Genomic DNA, 19586 nt, shown 5'->3' with positions numbered 1-19586 from the left:
TTATGTTCTTATGTAGGTTAATGATATCTGAGATTGGTTTTGAGATGGTGTTTGGGATGTTGAAGAGCAGGTTTGGTGGTATTGGGTCCGAAGGATGTGAAGCTGGTTTCAGTTTTTTGAGGATATTTTCTACTTCCAGTGATGATGTTAGTTCGAACACTTCAAGCATTAAGTTTGGTATTGGTGAAGAGGGGAGGGTGAGAGAAGGTGTTCCAGGGGGCGTGTGAAACGAAGCGGTTAGGGTATTGATTTTTTTCTCGAAGAATTGTGCAAGTTCAGTGGCTTTGTTGAGTGCTAGGTCATCAGGAATGGTGGGGGGAGATGGCTTGGAGAGTTCCGAGACATATGCGAAGAGAGCTTTCGTGTCAAAGATGAAATGGTGGATTTTCTTGGCAAAGAAGTCTTTCTTCATTCTGAGGATGGCGATCCTGTAAGCGTTAAGAAGGGATTTGTAGGCTGCAAGTGTAGAGGTGGAAGGATTTTTATGCCAGATGTGTTCTTTTCTCCTTAGGTCTTGTTTGAGGGCCTTTAGGTCTGGGGTGAACCATGGTTTTCTGTTCTGTGAGGATGGGCATATGACTTTGGTGGAGGTAGGGCAAACTTGATCTGCAACTTTTGAGGTGATATTGATCCATGATGTGATGGCTGCGTCTGAGAGGTCGAGCGGAATTAGTTCCTTTGAAAGATGGTAGTTGAGGTGGTCAGAGGAGCAGGGTTTTCTGAATTGTATGGTAGTTTTGGGGAAGGATTGTGGGGGATGCTCTTTGATATTCATCAATGTGGAGATGATTCGGTGGTCCGACCAAGGGACTTGAGAGCTGTCAGGCGTGGAGGAGATAGAGATGCCGTCATTGATGAAAATAAGGTCATGGGTGTGGCCCGCTGTGTGTGTGGGCAGGTAACTATTTGAGAGAAGCCAAGGTAGCTGAGTGAAGAGAGTAGAGTTTCACAGTTGTTAGATCGAGGGGAAGCGTCTACATGCAAATTAAAATCTCCCAGTATAATAGCTGGTTTGGTTGCGTTAATGTGTTTCGTTATGAGTTCAATGATGGGAGAGGGGTTGGATTCAAGAATTCCTGGAGGAGCTTAGATAAGACAGATTTGGAGGTAAGGTGATTTGAAAAGGGCCACTTCTATGTTGTGAGTAGAGTTGGAAACTTGTAAGGTGAGGCCTATCCCTTTTTTAGCCATTAATAGAAGACCACCTCCTCTTTTCTTAAGTCTGGGTATGGAAAAGAGATCGTACAGATGAGTGGGAAGTTCGTTAGTGATGACTATGTCCGTGGGTTTCAGCCATGTTTCCGTGATGGCACAGATGTCTGGGCTGACTTCTAAGAGGTAGTTGTTGAGGATGTGTGATTTTTTGGTGAGTGATTGGGCATTGATAAGTGAGAGAGTGAAGAGTGAGAGACCCAATAGCTGTGTGAATGGAGAAATCATAATTGGTAAGAGTCTCTGTTGTCAGGTGGAGGGAGGTTTGATTATTGTAGCATGATTTTTTCTGTTTTTCAGGTGGTATTTAATTGATGGGATGGTGAACATTCGCATTTTTATGATAGAGAGGAGGGGATCTCCAGTGAGGTCGTGGAGTAGATGAGAGGTAAGTGACAGGCGGAGGTGACGGTAGCTTCCGGTTAGGGGGTAATTCCGATGCTGGACCCAAAGGTTGGGGGGAAGAAATTGCGCTATTAGAACTCTGTGGAGAGAGTAGGGTTAGGGCTGCTCCAAGGGGCGCACAAAGGGGCTGGCCCCTTTGTCGCACGCCTTTGGTGCGCGACGTCGGGAGGAGCGGCTGGGATTTAAGTCCTCCGCTTACCGCAGCTGCTGACTTCTCGGTGAAGCCTGTCCTGATAGGCTGCGTCTCGGAGGGCGGATACTTCACTTTCAATGCATATCCAGTGATACTTCACTTTCAATGCATATCCCGTATAGCTCTCTGCTTCAACGGCAGGGGGAATGAAGAAAAGATGATTTATATTCAGACAACAAACAACAAGGACTGAATTACATAGTTTGGGTGTAGATTGCTTGTTACGGCGGTTACTACCCAGAATCAATTAAGCCTGATACTTCACTTGGAATACATATCCAGCGCAGCTCACTGATTCAACTGCAGGGCGGAATGAAGAAAAGAGGATTTATATTCAGACAACAACCAAACAAGGACTGAATTGCACAGGCTGGGTAAACAAGCGTGGGAGTAACTTGCTTATTACGGCGGTTACTACCCCTAAACAATTAGCTAGATACTTCACTAAGATGCAGCACCAGCACTGCTATCTATATGGATGGTGGGGGTGGAAGGGAAATAGAAACAAAAAGTTACTTATAAGGGCCAAGAGTAACAGCTAAGTATGAAAAAAAATAAGTGTGAAAGCTTGCTGGGCAGACTGGATGGGCCGTTTGGGCTTCTTCTGCCGTCATTTCTATGTTTATATTCAACCCCCCCGTTCGCCTGGCTCAACCCGAGGGTTGACCCTTCTGCAGGAGCCTGTCACCTCGGGGAGCAATTTTCCTTAAAATATCCAGTAGGTCAGTACTGCAGGGTGAGCATCTCTACCATCTGCTGGAGGTAGAGAAATACTGAGGGACTGCAGGTGGCACTCTCGTATATGTGGCAGTGCCCAAAGTTTTATTCTTTACCTCCATCTGCTGATAGGGATGAATAAAACCCGCTTGTCTGGACTGATCTGGGTATGTTCAGGAATGGTTTTTTTTACATAATGGTGGTCAGGGTTTCTATGGAGGGGTGAGGTCAGATAGCACAGTTGCTTACCTGTAACAGGTGTTCTCCTAGGACAGCAGGATGTTAGTCCTCACATGTAGGTGATATCATCCGATGGAGGCCAGCACAGAAATCTTTTGTCAAGGTTTCTAGAAACTTTGGCCAGCAGACTGAGCATGCCCAGCCTGCTATTATCCAAACGTCCACGCGACGTCCCCCTTCAGACTCGTAACACAGCAAAGATATGAGCGAAGACGAAAACAAGAAACCGGAGGTGAACCCAACAACATGAGGAGGCGGGCGAGATTCCTGAGGATTAATATCCTGCTGTCCCAGGAGAACACCTGTTACAAATAAGCAACTGTGTTTTCTCCTAGGATAAGCAGGATGGTAGTCCTCAGGGTCAGTACAGAGCTCCAGATTGCCCCATTCAACCAGAGAGACCAACAGCAGTCAAACAAGGTGCCAACGGGCACAAAACAACTGCGGCTTTGTGGAGAAAAAGGGGCAGTCTGGTTCCACAAGGAGCATGAGAAGAGACAGTTGGGTTCAGGTCTGGAACAGGATGCGCAGGACGGACTGACGAAAGGCACTGTCCTGACGGCTATCCCTGTCAAGGCAGTAGTGAGCTGCAAACATGTGGCGAGAACTCCAGGTTGCAGTCCGGCAAATTTCTGCAATGGGACTGCACGCAAATGGGACACTGATGCTGCCATGGCCCACACAAAGTGAGCCTTCACTCTACCGGCTAGCTGAAAGCCTGCTTGCGCATAGCAGAAGGCAATGCAATCTGCCAACCAGTTCGATAGGGTTTGCTTACCCACCGCAGCACCTAGTCTGTTGAAGTCAAATGACACGAAGAGCTGGGTGGACTGTCTGTGGGTCGCCGTGCGATCTAAGTAGAAGGCTATAGGAAAATTGGTTCTTACCTGCTCATTTTTGTTCCTGTAGTACCACGGATCAGTCCAGGACAGCTGGGTTTTGCCTCCCCACCAGCAGATGGAGACAGAAAAAGACTTCACGAACTCTGTCCTATACCCCTGAGGTGCCACCTAGTGTCTGCCAGTATTATACTGTACCCAAGCAGAAATTATATAAAAACCAGAATTACCAACTAGAAAAACTACCTTCCCCCGAAGAGCAGAGGATATGAAAACACAGAAAAACCTCATGAATGAACAAAACATGCCCAAAACCTTTCCCTAAAAGGGGGGCAGTCAGTAAAACTTGCAGAAATGTTGACCAGCCACTAGCCGAGCGGACTCTCCATCTTCTCCCTGGGCGGGCGTCTGGACTGATCCATGGTACTACAGGAATGAAAATTAGCAGGTAAGAACCAATTTTCCTTTCCCTGTACGTACGTGGATCAGTCCAGAACAGCTGGGATGTACCAAAGCTTTCTTAACCAGGGTGGGACTGAGAGAGTCCCGCTCGGAGCACACTGGCCCCAAAAGAACCGGGCTCTGGAGCCCTGACATCAAGCCGATAATGTCTGGCAAAGGTATATGGAGACTGCCAGGTAGCCGCCCTACAAATTTCCTGTGGCGACACCTGCTGACACTCCGCCCAAGAAGTCGCTTGAGACCGAGTGGAATGAGCCTTAAGACCAGACGGCATGGGGCGACCCTGAACCAGGTAAGCAGAAGCTATTGCCTCCTTCAACCAACGTACAATCGTTGACTTAGAAGTCTTTTGCCCCTTTCTGGGCCCACTCCACAGCACGAAAAGGTGGTCCGAGAGCCGAAAACTGTTCGTCACTTCCAAGTAATGCAAGAGAACTCTCTTCAAGTCCAACTTCTGCAAATCTCTAGACTTTGGAGACCAAGAGTCCACCCCCGCGAAGGAAGGGAGCTCCACAGACTGGTTCAAATGAAAGGAAGATACAACCTTCAGGAGAAAAGAAGGAACGGTTCTCAAGGAGACCCCTGCATCCGAAATCCTCAAGAAAGGCTCCCGGCAGGATAAGGCCTGTAGCTTGGATACTCGTCTCGTGGAAGAAACAGCCACCAGAAAAAAACGCCTTCAAAGTCAGATCCTTCAAGGTCGCATGTCACAAGGGCTCGAAAGGGGCAGAACAAAGTGCTCTCAGCACCAAGTTCAACCTCCACGATGGGCAAGGATTCTGGACTGGAGGACGAAGATGCTTAGCGCCTTGCAAGAAACAAACCACGTCTGGGTGAGAGGCCAGCGCAGTCTCCTGCACCTTTCCACGAAAACTTCCCAGGGCCGCTACCTGCACTTGCAGCGAACTGAATGCCAAGCCCTTGGCTAGGCCTGCCTGTAAAAAATCCAGGACTTCAGGAATAGACGCCCTGGATGGCTGTACTTGGTGGTCGATACACCAGGATTCAAACACTCCCCAAACTCTAACATACGCCATAGAAGTAGACATTTTACGGGAACGTAAGAGCGTGGTCACCACCGCATCTGAGTAACCCTTACTCTCAACCGACGCCTTTCATAAGCCATGCCGCTAGACAAAAGCGATCGGCCTCTGTGAAAAAGACAGGGCCCTGCCGCAATAGCGTTGGAGTTGGACGAAACCTCAGTGGTCTGTCCACTGCCAGATTCAGGAGGTCTGCAAACCATGGGCGCCTCAGCCACTCTGCGGCCACGAGAATCACTCTGCCGGCGTGCACTTCGATGCGGTGTAGAACCTTTCTCACCAATGGCCATGAGGGGAACACATATAACAGAACGTCTTTGGGCCAGGGGAGGACCAGTGCGTCTACCCCTTCTGCCCCCGGTTCTCTCCGCCGGCTGAAGAACCGAGGAGCCTTGGTATTGCCATTCGTCGCCATCAGATCCATGGCCGGTCTGGACCACCGGTTGCATAGAAGATGAAAGGCGTCGGAGAGTTCCCACTTCCTGGGATCCAGTTGGTGACGACTGAGAAAATCCGCCTGGACATTATCTACGCCGGCAATGTGAGAAACCGCTATCCGATAAAGATGCTGCTCCGCCCAGAGGAGCAAGAGCTGGGCCTCTGCCGCCACTGGACAGCTCCTGATGCCACCCTGACGATTGATGTAGGCTACCGTCGTCGCATTGTCGGAGAGCACCCTCACCGATCTGCCCTCCACCAGTGGGAGGAGGGCTTGGAGTGCTAATCGGACTGCCCTGGTCTCCAAGCGATTGATCGACCAGGAGGCTACCTGCCTGGTCCATTGGCCCTGGACCGCTGTATCTCAACAAATCGCTCCCCACCCGGAGAGGCTGGCATCCGTGGTCACTATGAGGCAACAGGGAGTCTCCAAGTCCATTCCTTGACGCAAGTTGTGCGGCGAAAGCCACCACTGAAGACTGGAACTCGCCCCCCCCCCACCCCCCCGACACTGGCAGGACAACATGGAAAAGCTGCAGGAGAGGATTCCAACGGGACAACAAGGCTGACTGAAAAGGAAGCATATGTGCAAACGCCCGTGGCACGAGGTCGATGGTCGAGGCCATGGAGCCCAGGACCTGCAAATAATCCCAGGCTGTGGGTTGATCGAGAGATCGCAAATCCGCCACTTGTGATGTGAGCTTCACAATCCTTTCTTCGGTCATAAATACCTTTCCTAAGGCCGCATCGAAGCAAGCCCCCAGGAACTCCAAGGTCTGAGAGGGGACCAGATGACTCTTCTCGGGGTTGACCAACCATCCTAAGGAGTCCAACATCCAGAGTACCCGCGTCACCGCGGCTCTGCAAAGGCTTTTTTGACTTTGCTCGAATTACCCAATCGTCCAGGTAGGGATGGACAAGAATTCCCTCCCGTCTCAAAGCGGCCGCGACCACCACCATCACCTTGGTGAATACCCTGGGCGCCGTTGCGAGACCGAACGGAAGGGCACAGAACTGAAAATGGCACCCCGGGATCACAAACCGCAGGTATTTCTGATGATCTGGACGGATTGGGATGTGCAAGTACGCTTCCATCAGGTCCAGCGATGCCAAGAACTCCACCTTGTGCACCGACGCTATGACAGAGCGAAGCGTCTCCATCCAAAAACGGGGTACCCTCAGGGCGCGATTTACCCGCTTCAAATCGAGAATGGGACGAAAGGCTCCGTCCTTTTTTGGTATCACAAAGTAGATGGAGTAGCGCCCACGCCTTAGCTGCTCGGCAGGCACTGGAACTATGGCCCCCAGATCGTGCAGGCGCTGCAGGGTGACTTGTACCGCCCGGCGCTTTAGGCGGTACGCGCAAGGGGACACTATGTAATGCTCCTTGATTGGCCGAGCAAAATCTAAGGCGTAGCCATGCTCTATTATGCTGAGGACCCATTGGTCGGAGGTCAGTTGGGCCTTTGTCTCCCGAAAACGAGTTAATCTTCCCCCGATTCTGGGAACGGACGGGTGGGCCGGCCTCACTTCATTGTGCAGTCTTGGAGCCCCCGTGGGACTGGGGAGCACCGTCTCTGGCTGTCTTGACCAAGACCGGAGAGGGCGCTTCGCTTTGGGGGCATCCCCACCCACGGATGACCGGAAGCATTTTCGCGAAGAAGACTCTTGGGGCAACCTGGAGCATGACCTCTTCTCCAACTTGTGGGTCTTGAAGAACTTATGCAACATCCTGACAAATTCTGAGGAGAACTAAGAAGAAGAATCCTCGGACTCCAGGTTCTGGTCCTCTTCCGAGAAATCCCCCTCCTGGGCATCCGGAACTGCGCCCCCTCCAGGGGCAGCCGGCCTCGGGGAGAGCAGAGGAGGAGAGGACCCCTCTCCCAGCACCTCCAGCGCTGCTTTTTCCTGGTCCCTAAAAGTTTTCAATAGGGCCTCCGATCCTGCACTCAGCCGTAAAGGATCTGAGCTCTGCCCCCCCGATCGGGCTCCCGACGCGGCCTGGAGCTGTCCTTAGCAGCCTTCTTCTGAAAATCCTGTGATGGGCCTTCCCCACCAGAGAGACAGGCCGTGCAGACTCCAGCACGGGAAATCCGCGCGCACGCACTGCCACAGGCAGAGCAGGCTGCACCACGCAGCATATCCCCGGGCTTGATTTTAGGCTCCCCGATAAAAGATCCGCGGCGATCTGTCAAATTTCCCGGTCAAACAACGGGCCAAAAAAGCGGCAAAAACGCACCAAAACGCGGCGAAAACGGAGCGAACACCCGGCCGGAGGGTGCTCACACACCAAGGCAAGCCTTTTTTTTTTTTTTTTGTAATTACTTTGATGAAATCAGGCTGGCTGAGGGTGAGAGAGCCGAGACCCCCGGCATCACCCTTTGCCACGGCAGTTTTTAGGGCCCCCAACCCTCTGCTCAACAGCCTCGAATACCAGGGGGGATGGTCCCACCAGGACCTGGCAACCCCCTGGGAGGCTAGATGCTGCTTCCGCTGATCCCTTGCTTTAATTTTTTTTTTTTTTTTTTTAATTTAAAGGAACCCTGACAAAGTTCCCCTAACAAAAAAACACCAGCGCTAAGTCACTAAAAGCAGACAAACTACTCCTAAACTTAGCACCTCTAAGAGACACTAGGCTTTGCACCTCTACCATCTGCTGGAGACAGAAAAATACTGGCAGACACTAGGTGGCTCCTCAGGGGTATAGGACAGAGTCCACATAGTCTTTTTGTGTCTCCATCTGCTGGTGGGGAGGCAAAACCCAGCTGTTCTGGACTGATCCGGGTACATTCAGGGAACACCCATTTACAGTCCAGGATGTAGAGAACACGTTCCCCAGGGTGGGAATGTGGCCTTGGAAAAAAGATGGGTAAAACAATCGACTGATTGATGTGGAAATCAGTCACTACATTGGGCAGGAACTTAGGGTACGTATGCAGGACCACACGGTCGTCGAAGAACTTCATGTACGTAACCAGGGCCTGAAGCTCACTGACGTGATTGCCACCGGGAACATGACTTTCCAGTTGAGGAACTTTAGGCCACAGGACTGCAGAGGCTCAAAGGGAGGCCACATCATTTCGCCAAGACAACGTTGAGATCCCAGGAAGCTGCTGGAGGCCGAAGAGGGAGCTTCAGTTGAATGAGACCCCGCATGAAACGGCCAACAAGAGGCTGGACCAAAATGGGCGTACCAGCAACACCTCGATAGTATGCGCTGACCGCGCTGAGGTGCACTCTGAAGGAATTGGTCTAGAGCCCAGACTCAGAAGTGTCCCAGGCAGTCAGCAGTTGGGGGAAAGGGCACGAGAAAAGGTCCAACCCATGCCCTCCGCACTAGATGGAAAAGTGTTTCCATTTTGAGCTGTAGTACTTCCTGGTCGAAGGTTTATTAGATTCGATCAGGACCCGGGAAACACCGTCCAAGAGTTGTAAGGGCTGGAGGATTATGCGCTCAACATCCAAGCTGTGAGGGCCAGTGCCCAGAGTTTCAGGTAGCACAGATTGCCCTGGTTTCTGTGATATGAGGTCGAATGCTGTCCCTAGCGGGATGGGCGTATACACTGACAGATCCTGGAGAAGTGTGAACCAAACCTGCCGAGGCCATGAGGGCTCCACGAGAATCATGGTCCCCCCATCCTCTTAAAGCTTCGAGAGAGTCTTCAAGAGGAGCGGGAGAGGTGGGTACGCATACAGGAGGGCCCTACCCCCAGTGAACAGAGAAGGCATCGCAGGCCGGATGGCCGTTCTCCGCTACTAGGGAGCAGAATCTGCTCACCTTGTGATTTGAGAGGGGAAGTAAACAGGTCCACATCCAGCGTACCCCGGTGGCGGAATAGGCTGGCCGCTACAGCTGGGTTGAGGTACTACTCATGTGCCTGGAAGGTCCAGCTGAAGCGGTCTGCTAGCACGTTGAGGTGACCCAGCAGGTAGGACGCCCGCAGGTACATCCCTTAGGAGAGGGCCCAATTCCAGAACTGCCCTTCTTCTGGATGCACCACATTGCAACCTGGTTGACCATCCTGATCAGAACTTCTTTGGACGACAACTGATCCTGGAATGCCCACAAGGCATACTGTATCGCCTGACGGTCCAAAAAATGTATCTGGCAACGTGCTTCAGCAGCGGTCCAAAGGCCTTGAGTGCATAGGCCACTCATGCGGGCTCCCCCATCTCTGAGAAGCATCGGTGGTGAGGGATTACTTGGGGCGGTGCGGGCTGGGAGGGAATTCCGCATTCTAGATTGGGGAGGGCTTCCCACCAGGTCAAGGATAGCTTGAGAGGGTCCGAGACTGTGACCGGAGCCTCTACATCTGAAATGCCTGCTGCCACTGGGACCGCAAGGTCCACTGATGGGTCCTCATGCGGAGGTGGGCCAAGGAAGTCACATAGATGAAGGCCGCCATGTGGCCCAGCAGGTGGAGTAGGAGACGGGCCGGCACCCTCCTGCTGTTGCGGGTGAGAGTGGCCAACGAGGCGAGGGAAATCGCTCAGTCCTTGGGCAGGAAAGTTTTCGCTTGTGCCTTGTACAACCTGGCACCTATGAGGTCTAGCTGCAGGGATGGACAGAAGTGTGACTTGGTGAAGATGATAACGAACCCCACAGTCTGCAGGGTCTGAACAGTCAGGGTCAGAGCTTGCAAGGCTCCGGAGCGTGAGCCGCTCCTGACCAGCCAGTCATCCAGGTATGGGAACACATGGATCGAGCGACGCCTGAGATAGGCAGCCACCACCGCCAAGCATTTGGTGAAGAGGCGGGGGCTGATGCCAGCCTAAAGGGCAGTACTCTGTATTGAAAATGTGCATTCCCCAGGTATGCACATCACAACGTGTGCATATGACTCCTTCAGGTCGAGGGAACAAAGCCAGTTTCCTCTTCAGAGAGACCATCTTGAATTTTTCTCTTACGAGAAACCTGTTCAATGCCCTGAGGTCAAGAATGGGGCACAAGCCGCCATTCCTTTTCGGGATGAGGAAATACCTCGAGTAGAATCCTTGGCCCTGTTGATCCACTTCACCCACTGCAAGGAGGGCGGAGAGGTCCTAACATCGATGGCGGCGGCTTGGGCACCGGTATGGGAGCCGGTGGTGCCAGCAGCTCAAGGCCTTCCAGAACCTTGAGCACTGCCAATTGCACCCTGCAGTCCAACTCCTCCTGGAAATCCTGGGTGGCCAGAACTGATGCAGGGGGATGAGGCGTCGCTGGCTCATCCTCGGGTCCCTGAGGAGGCACGGCGCCCTCCACCAATGTCAATGGGGAATGCCTCGGGCTACCGGGGGCACCGGAGAATGGGGCCTCCGATGGCCAGTGCCGCTTCGATGATGGCTCGGCAGCCGCCAATGCTGCTCTGGAACCGGAACTGTGTCTGGACGGTGATTGGTCTTATGGGATTGCTTCCAGTGCTTGGCCCGGTTTTTCCCCTGCGCCGAGGAAGCCGATGACCCTGAGGTCCAGGCGAGCGGAGACACAATCGAGGATCGATCGCCTTTCTCTCCGGTCCTTAGAGGTGCTAGCCAGAGGGGAAGCAGGTGTCGAAGAAACTGACGCAGGGCTGGAGGACTTCAGAGTCTCAAAAGGTTTCTCTATTTTGTCGAGGCGCACCCGACGCCCTTTGGGTGTCATCTGGTCACACAGATGGCACCCACGGACGTCATACGAGGCCCCCAGGCAGAGGATGCAAACTTCGTGCGGATCCGTGATGGACATGGTCTGCAGGCACGATGAAAACCGGTTGATGCCATGAAATATATATGGTGTGTGGTCGATGACCAACGGACAGCGTGGGGTGGAGAGTCGGGAATTGACAGCAAGTTGGGAAAAATCTGACTGAAAAAGTCTTACCATAATGAGGAGGCACCGACCGCGAAGGGGGACCCGACAAGGACCTGAAAAACAGCATGAAGAATCGAGTGAAAATTCGAAAAAGTTGGAGCTCCACGGACCGCAAGGCAACTGCACCACGGAAAAGAAGAGACTGAAGGGGGACCTCACGTAGATGCGCGGATAGCAGTAGGCTGGGCATGATCAGTGTGCTGGTTAAAGCTTCTAGAAACTTTGAAAACGTTTTTCGTGCCGGATTCCATTGGATGATGTCACCCACATGTGAGGACTACCATCCTGCTTGTCCTAGGACAAAGATGATGATATATGAGAACAGTTGTTGAATGACATTTTTGAATATTTATATTTTAAAGATAATTTTGATATGTCCCCGATTGTCTTGCGGGGTAAACTGATTTCATTGGCTGTGCAAAAAGAGAAAGGAAAAGATACACTCAAAGTTGAGCTACTGAACACAATTCTTAATTTGGAGCAAATTCATAAAGATAATCTCACACTGTAAATTAGCGGAAGCTGGAAATAAAATTGTTTCTAAGATGCAAGCAGTTTTTTACGGCCCAACTCCAGTTTTCTCTTAAATTCCTCAAGAGCTCTTTCGGACCAACAAAGCACTAATAGATGACCCAAAGGAGCAGCTGTGTCAACTTCTCTTTCAACCACAAGATTTTGTGTACTTTACTCTTCAGAAGCTCAATCTGTTGTGGTCTGTACTGGCCAATTTTTTTAAACATTTTACCAAATGAGCCACTTTCAGATAACGCCATCACCTCCAATAGGATTATGCCTTGGAACACCTTTGATGAAACTAGCCAGTCTGAGATTGAAGTCCTTATGGGTTAGTTAAAAAATTTGGTCTGTCAGTTGCATCCATGTCCGTTTGCTGTTTTATACTCTAATCGGGATGTGTTGACAGATGTTATAGATAAACTCATATGTAATTCACTGCACGAGGAATGGTACCACATGCTAAGAAGGAAGTGGTTGTTCGGTCAGGTCTTAAAGTATAATTCAGCAGTCAATTTACCTTCATATTACCGGCCAATTTCCAACTTAACTACTCTTGCCAAACTATTGGAAAAAATGGTTTATGCTCAGTTTGCTGATTTTCTTCAAAAAATGAAATGTTGTATCCCTATCAATATGGCTTTCATCACAAGCATAGCATTGAGAACCTATAACTATCTGTGGTCGATTTTCTTTTGAGTCTGTTTGACAAAGAGGGAGCTGTTATTGCAATCTTTTTAGATGTGTAGTTAGCTTTTGACACAGTCTCCCATATCATTTTGTTAGACCATTTGAAAACTTTGTAATCATGGGAGTGGTATATTCCTGGTTCCATTCATATCTGAATAAAAAAGAACAAGTAGCCTTTAAGGACTCTTGTGCTGAATGATTTACTACCCCATCTGGGGTCCCACAGGGTTCTTTCTGTGCTTTCCGCAGCACTTTTTAATGTTTATATGCAGCCTTTGTGTTTTCTACTGGAGCAACATTCCATTTTTTTTTTTTTAGATTTTATGCTGACAATATTCAGTTTTATTTTCCTGTCAATGGTGATTTAGACCTAGTGCTGAATACGAATTACAAAATTAATAAACAGAAATAAAAAATTAAGCATCAGAAATACAATAATGTATTTAAAAACAGAAATCTGCCAACGTTTGTAATCAGCAAAATGACAGTCAATGATCACAGATTACCTTTCCTCCTCCTGTCTCTGAATTCTTTCCTCCTCTTCACGCTCTCTTTGTTCCCGTGCAATGCGTCTCTTCTCTGCCAGGATTTTAGCAGCCTCTTCTGCAGTTGTGGTTCCTGAAATATTTTTGCTACTGGGCTCTAAGAAAAAATTAAGCTAGTATATTATAAAGCAGATTTTTGTATGGTCATCCTCTAGGCCTAATGCACATAGCTTTCATTTGACTTTTCATTTAACCGGGGAACATAAATTTTCGTTGAGTTAGATCTGACACTTGTTTTTGACTAACTTTTGACATCTGAATCAAAAAATGACCCCAGTTTTTCTCTATCACGTCAACTTTTTAAGGTACAGGATACCCTCCCTTTGTCCCAAAAACCATACAAAATGTACATACAAAGAAAATAAAAGAAAAAATTACTGAATATACTGTTTATTTAGAGTTATTTTATTCATACAAAGGCTATATATTGTTACTGTAAGTCAAATTGGGTACAAGTAGTAAAGTTCTGCTACCAAACATACATAATTAAGGTACAAATTTATGCTTATAGCTTTTCCGGCAGTGTTCAATCTGTGGACAATCTCGCCTGATGCTCCAACAATAGTCAGCCATCATATGTACATCCCATCTACCCTGATACCGTGCCTCCATGACCTTCAAAACCTTGGTGGAATCGTTCACTTTGCTCATCACTGACTGCACTAAGGTTTTTCAGGAAGTCAGCAAGATGGCTATGCAGAAAATGCACCTTGATGCTCATGTTGCAACGAGGCATTTTGAAGCTCTCCAAGAGTTTCTGGACAATTTCGCTGTAATTCTGTGCTCATGTATTTCCAAGAAAGTCCTTGACAAGGTTTTTGAATGACAACCAAGCATTCTTTTGGAGTTCTGACATTGTCCCGATGAAATGTTCATCTTTAATGAGCTGCCGAATCTGTGGATCGTCAAACACACCGGCCTTTATCTTTTCAAACGACAGGCTAGGAAATGCCAAAATGAGATACTTGAAACAGTCTCCTTCAGTTGGCAAAGCTTTAACAAATTGCTTCATGAGACCCAGTTTTATGTGCAGAGGTGGGGAATATAATGTTCTTTCTGTCAAAGAGTGGCTCATGTAGAATGTTTGGATCACCAGGATTGAGGTCAGATCTTGGAGGCCAATTCGACTGCACCCAATGCTTCTCATGAGCTCTGCTGTCCCAGATACACAGAAAACAGGGATACTTGGTGTATCCGTGTTGCTGACCAAGAAGGAAGCAGTCTATTTTAAGGTCAACACAGATGATCCAATTGTGCTTGTGATATTGCAACAGATCAGTGACTCTCTTTATGTCTTCATAGTCTTTACGAAAACAAACTGAATGGCCAATTGGGACTGCACCAAATAAATTGCCATTGTGGAGGAGGATACACTTCAAGCTCCACTTTGAGCTATTGATGAACAGTCGCCATTCAGTTGCGTTATAGATTGGAATTCCCAATTCCTCCATTAAACCATGTATGTTATGGTAACAGACAAAGCCACCGTCACTTCGAAAATACTGCAGAAATGCACTTTCTCTTGATCGAAAGTAGGATACCTGCGTTCCTTTTTCAATCAAGTTTTTCTCGTGCAGTCTTGATGCTAGGAGTTCTGAAGCCTTTTTGGATAGTCCCAAATCTCATGCCAAATCATTCAACTCAGGCTTATCAAATCCCTTACGAACTGAATCATCTTCAATTTCAAAATCTTCATCGTTGCTGTCATTTAGTTCTTCACCATACTCTTGTATTTCGAAAGAGGGTAGTTCAATGAAAACTGGCACTGGGATTTCAGCTGAATGAGGCACTGGGCGTATAGCTGATGGTAGACTAGGATATATTTTTCTTGTTATATCCTGACGTTTTCATTATACAAAAGTAGCAGTCACTTGAATGATCTCTGGGCTCTCGCCAAACCATAGGTATACCAAATGGCAATTTATCATGTGTTCCCTTTGTCCACATCCGTAAACTCTCGACACACTGCTTGCACACCTTGTGAGGGGCCCAAGACTTATCTTGATCACCAAGTTTTACTTTAAAATATGCGAAATAGGCTTGCCTGACAAATGCGCTGATGTTTGTCCTTTGACTGGGAATGGTGAAACTGCCACAGATATAACAAAACGAATCAGGGTTGTTTAGGCACTTACGACGGGAAATAGCAGAGGCAGACATGATCTGAAGGAAAGAAAGTAAGTATGTATGTAAATAAAAAAATTAATTCTGCTAACTCCTTGTATACAAACAAGAACTCGGACTACACTTCGGAATATGATTCACCATATAGAGTGGCACACACCCTCTCACCACACTGTCTCATGTGTAACTGAATAGCCTAGACAAGTATGAACCTGTCGCTAGTCTCCAAGGTCATCTCCCACCCCTCCCCATTCGAGGGGAGGGGTGGGAGGGAGGTTTGCTCTCAGCTAATAGGAGAGAACTAGTGCTTCCCTTGATTCAGGCTCAAAACAGCCTAGAGTGGTCACATTAAGGGAGTCATTTATCAAAGTACTATATGGGTAACATCAAGCTAGGTTGAGAGAACATTGCATAAATCTCATCTTTGGGTGAATTTCCTCACTCCGAAGGTCATAAAATCTTCACAAGAGTGCACTGTTCTGTTCGTACATAGCACTCTGAATGTCAAAGTGGCCCCTAACCCCTACACTAATACCTAAACCTCACCTCGACTAACTAGGTGGGCCTCCTATAGAGGTATAAATACCTTCCTAGTATGAGGGCCTTATAGCTAGTCTCTCTCTCTCTCTCTCCCCCCCCCTCCCTCTGTGGAGGTAGGCTATGCTCTGCCTTCCCACCCCCCCCCCCCAGTCATGGTAGGCTATGCTCTGTCTCCCCTAGCAGCTTAAAATACTGAAAACGCTATTTGTGAAAACATCTCTCCCCCCCAATGGCCATAGGTAGGAATTATAACAATTCTGGCACTTACCGCAAAGTGCAAAAAAGTTATCGCAGTTTGCGGTATACTTATGCGAAGCACTAAGATAGCGCACTTTGCGATAAACAGCCTATTACCATAAAACACGCCCCTTTTCCTACCGCATGCAATATTTAGTGCATTTTGATAAATCCAGGCCTAAGATAGGCTGTAGAGAAAAAACTTGACATGATAGAAGAAAACTAACTGCAGTTTTGAAATCAGCATGCGTATTTAAGTCTAAAACAGCTGAAAAATAGAACTCAACAGGAATTATGTTAAAAATTGTTCCCCAGTGATTATATGTAGTGTATTTCAACTTTACTTTGCAACTTATAAGTATATAGGAGATAGTGTAAAGTTATGAACTACCCTATACATTAACCATATAATTGAGTTGATTTCATATGAAAACAACATGAAAAAACAGAATTTACTGCAACAATTGTTAGAAGAGGGCTTGACAAATCCCAGGTGCCTGCTCACCATGACAACCAGAAATTCCACCATGGCACGTGGGATTTTCATGCCCTAATGCTGTAGTAGATGGCATTAAAACAGCTGACTGGCACCACACAGCTCTCAGTGAGTTGGAACCATGTGGAACATGAACTCCCCTACATTGGTATCTCAGTCTTGCAAGAACTGAGACCAGTGCAGATCACAATGGCTCAAACTTGTAGTCATGCACTGCAGGCCTTCACCAAAAAGGAACAGTTGTTTTGGTAGTGGGGAAGCAACAGCCAGAAGGTGAGGGGGTAGCTGGCTTCTGGGGAAGCTGCTGGATGAACCTGGATGGGAGGGGGTGGAGGTGACTGACTGGGGCAGAGAGAGAAGTGGGATGGGCTGGCTGGCTGGGAGAATGAGGGTTGTGACAGCTGGAAATGAGGAGAGATTGGGAGAGAAAACCTATTGGGGACAGAGTTAGGGGATTTTGAGAGAAATTGACTGGTGGAAATTAAGGGTCTGATTCACTAAATGTTTTTCTACACATAGACAAAGAATGGGAAAATAGCCTTAATAAATTATTTATTTTTTTAAATTTATATTCCACCTATCAGGCTCTTCAAAGCAGATTACATTCATGTACTGTAAGTATTTCCCTATCCCCAGAAGGCTTGCAATCTAAGTTTTTAGCTAAATGAACTGCAACAGACCTCAGACAGAGATTTTTCCCTGCCCCATTCTGCACCCTCAGTCACTGGCTCCTAACTTGTATGAGTTGGCTCTCCTAGATCCAGAGAAAATTGGTCAAGGTCTGTTCATTTAAGATTCCCTGAAGAGCTCACAGGATTCCCTAAGTGCACTCACAGAATGCTTCCTGAACCATTTTCTCCCTTATTTTCAACAGTTAATCCTTTTTTTGCAGCCATTTGTAACTATAGTAAATTGAATATTTTTATTACTTAAATGCAAGTGTTTTAGTTAGCAAACATCAGTGAGATGGATGAGTCAGAGAATGGTCATCTCTTGACTGGATAAACAGGCAAATAAATTAGCCCTTAACATTTAGTGGGTATCAAAAGTGATTTCAGTGGCTAAATGGATGTTTACCCATGGAAAAGAAAATCCACTTTAAAAATTGCTCCCTACTCTATACTGAAATTCCCATGTCTGCTTTAACCCATATACTTCACACCTACAAAGTATACAGGGTAAAAACTTCCCATGGCACTGGTTCACTATTTATTTATTTATTTAAGCCTTTTATATACCGGCATTAGTGTGCAAACATCATACCGGTTTACATTACATCTGAAAGATTGAAAATACAAAGAACAGGGGTGGGGGAAGGGAGAATAAGTATTTAAAGAGATACAGAAGTACAGAAAGTGCAAAAAACAGTGGCAGTAAACATTAACAAAAAACAGCTATAATGCAGTGGTAAACTTATATACAGGGCATAATCATGGAATTATGAATAGAGTATTGGAATATAGGAAACAGACTATTCTGGGTAGGCTTGTCGGAATAGCCAGGTCTTTAGTTTCTTTCTGAATTTCGAATAGCATGGTTCGAGTCTAAGTACAGTCAGGAGGGAGTTCCATTGCTTGGGGCCAGCTATGGAGATGGCACGATCCCTAGTGGCAGAGAGGCGGGCTCTTTTAAGGGGCGGTATTGTTAGAGTTCCTTTGCTATTTGATCTGGTTGATCGATCTGAGCGTGTGAGGCAGAAGGGCTCATCAAGCCAGTTGGAGTTGTAGGAGTGGATGGATTTGTGTATTATGGTTAGGGTTTTAAAGAGAATACGGGATGCAATGGGGAGCCAGTGGAGGTCTTTGAGTATGGGAGTGATGTGATCGGATTTACGTGTGTTTGTGATAACCCTGGCAACCGCATTTTGGAACATTTGTAGGGGTTTGATGGTGGAGGAGGGTAGTCCAAGGAAAAGGGCATTACAGTAATCAAACTTTGAGGATAGAGTAGCTTGGATAACCGTCCGGAAGTCGTGAGAGTGGAGGAGGGGTCTAAGTTTCTTTAGGACATTGAGCTTGAAAAAGCCCTCTTTGAGGATAAAACTGATATTTTTTTTAGATTCAGTTGTTGGTCTAGTGCTACACCAAGATCTCTTACATAGGGTTGGGAGGATATAGTGTTGAAGGCTGGGTCATTGGAGATCAGGGGTTTGGGGGGTTGGTGCTGGGACAAAAGGAGCAGCTCTGTTTTTCTGGTTTTCAGTCCAGTGATTATAGGCCTGCAAGCACCGCAGAGGAACATATAGAAAAACATGGTTTAATGGAACAAAGTCAGCATGGCTTTACCCAAGGCAAGTCTTGCCTCACAAATGTGCTTCACTTTTTTGAAGGAGTTTATTTATTTATGAGTTTTTTTATACCGAAGTATTAGTGTTGGTCTTCACTCCGGTTTATAATTAAAAACAACTCGATACATTAAAACAGAGGTCAATACATTAAAAAACAGGGTGCAGTTTTAACAGGGAATAACGTAAGAACTTTGGGATAACCATATGATATAATATAATATATTAGTACTATAAGAGGTGAGGTGGGATGCTCCAACGACATGTGTTACGTTGTTTGTATGGGGGTACTGGGTTGTGGAATATTCGGAGGCTGAGGCTAGGAGAGCTTAGATAGAGTTAAATGTAGAGAAAGGGGGGGGGGGGGGGAATGGTGATATACGGATAGGAGGTAGTGTGCGAAAGGGGATGGATAAAGATGAACCGGTAGATGTAGTATACTTGGATTTTCAGAAGGCGTTTGAGAAAATTCCTCATGAGAGGCTTCTAGGAAAAGTAAAAAGTCATGGGATAGGTGGCGATGTCCTTTCGTGGATTGCAAACTGGCTAAAAGACAGGAAACAGAGAGCAGGATTAAATGAACAATTTTCTCAGTGGAAGGGAGTGGGCAGTGGAGTGCCTCAGGGATCTGTATTGGGACCCTTACTTTTCAATATATTTATAAATGATCTGGAAAGAAATACGACGAGTGAAATAATCAAATTTGCAGATGATACAAAATTGTTCAGAGTAGTTAAATCACAAGCAGATTGTGATAAATTACAGGAAGAACTTG

General features: G+C 47.4%; 1 protein-coding gene across 1 annotated transcript in view; it reads right to left on the bottom strand.

Annotated features, from left to right (window-relative positions):
* MAP7D3 (MAP7 domain containing 3) overlaps positions 1-19586 on the bottom strand; it is a 948456-nt gene that overhangs the window by 356870 nt on the left and 572000 nt on the right. Inside the window, 1 exon segment of the mRNA XM_029607816.1 lies at positions 13092-13227. Coding sequence (XP_029463676.1) covers positions 13092-13227 — 136 coding nt within the window.

This window comes from Rhinatrema bivittatum, chromosome 6 (assembly GCF_901001135.1).
Source record: "Rhinatrema bivittatum chromosome 6, aRhiBiv1.1, whole genome shotgun sequence".
In the NCBI taxonomy this organism is placed as follows: Eukaryota; Metazoa; Chordata; class Amphibia; order Gymnophiona; family Rhinatrematidae; genus Rhinatrema; species Rhinatrema bivittatum.
This window is presented reverse-complemented; position numbering and strand designations above follow the sequence as displayed.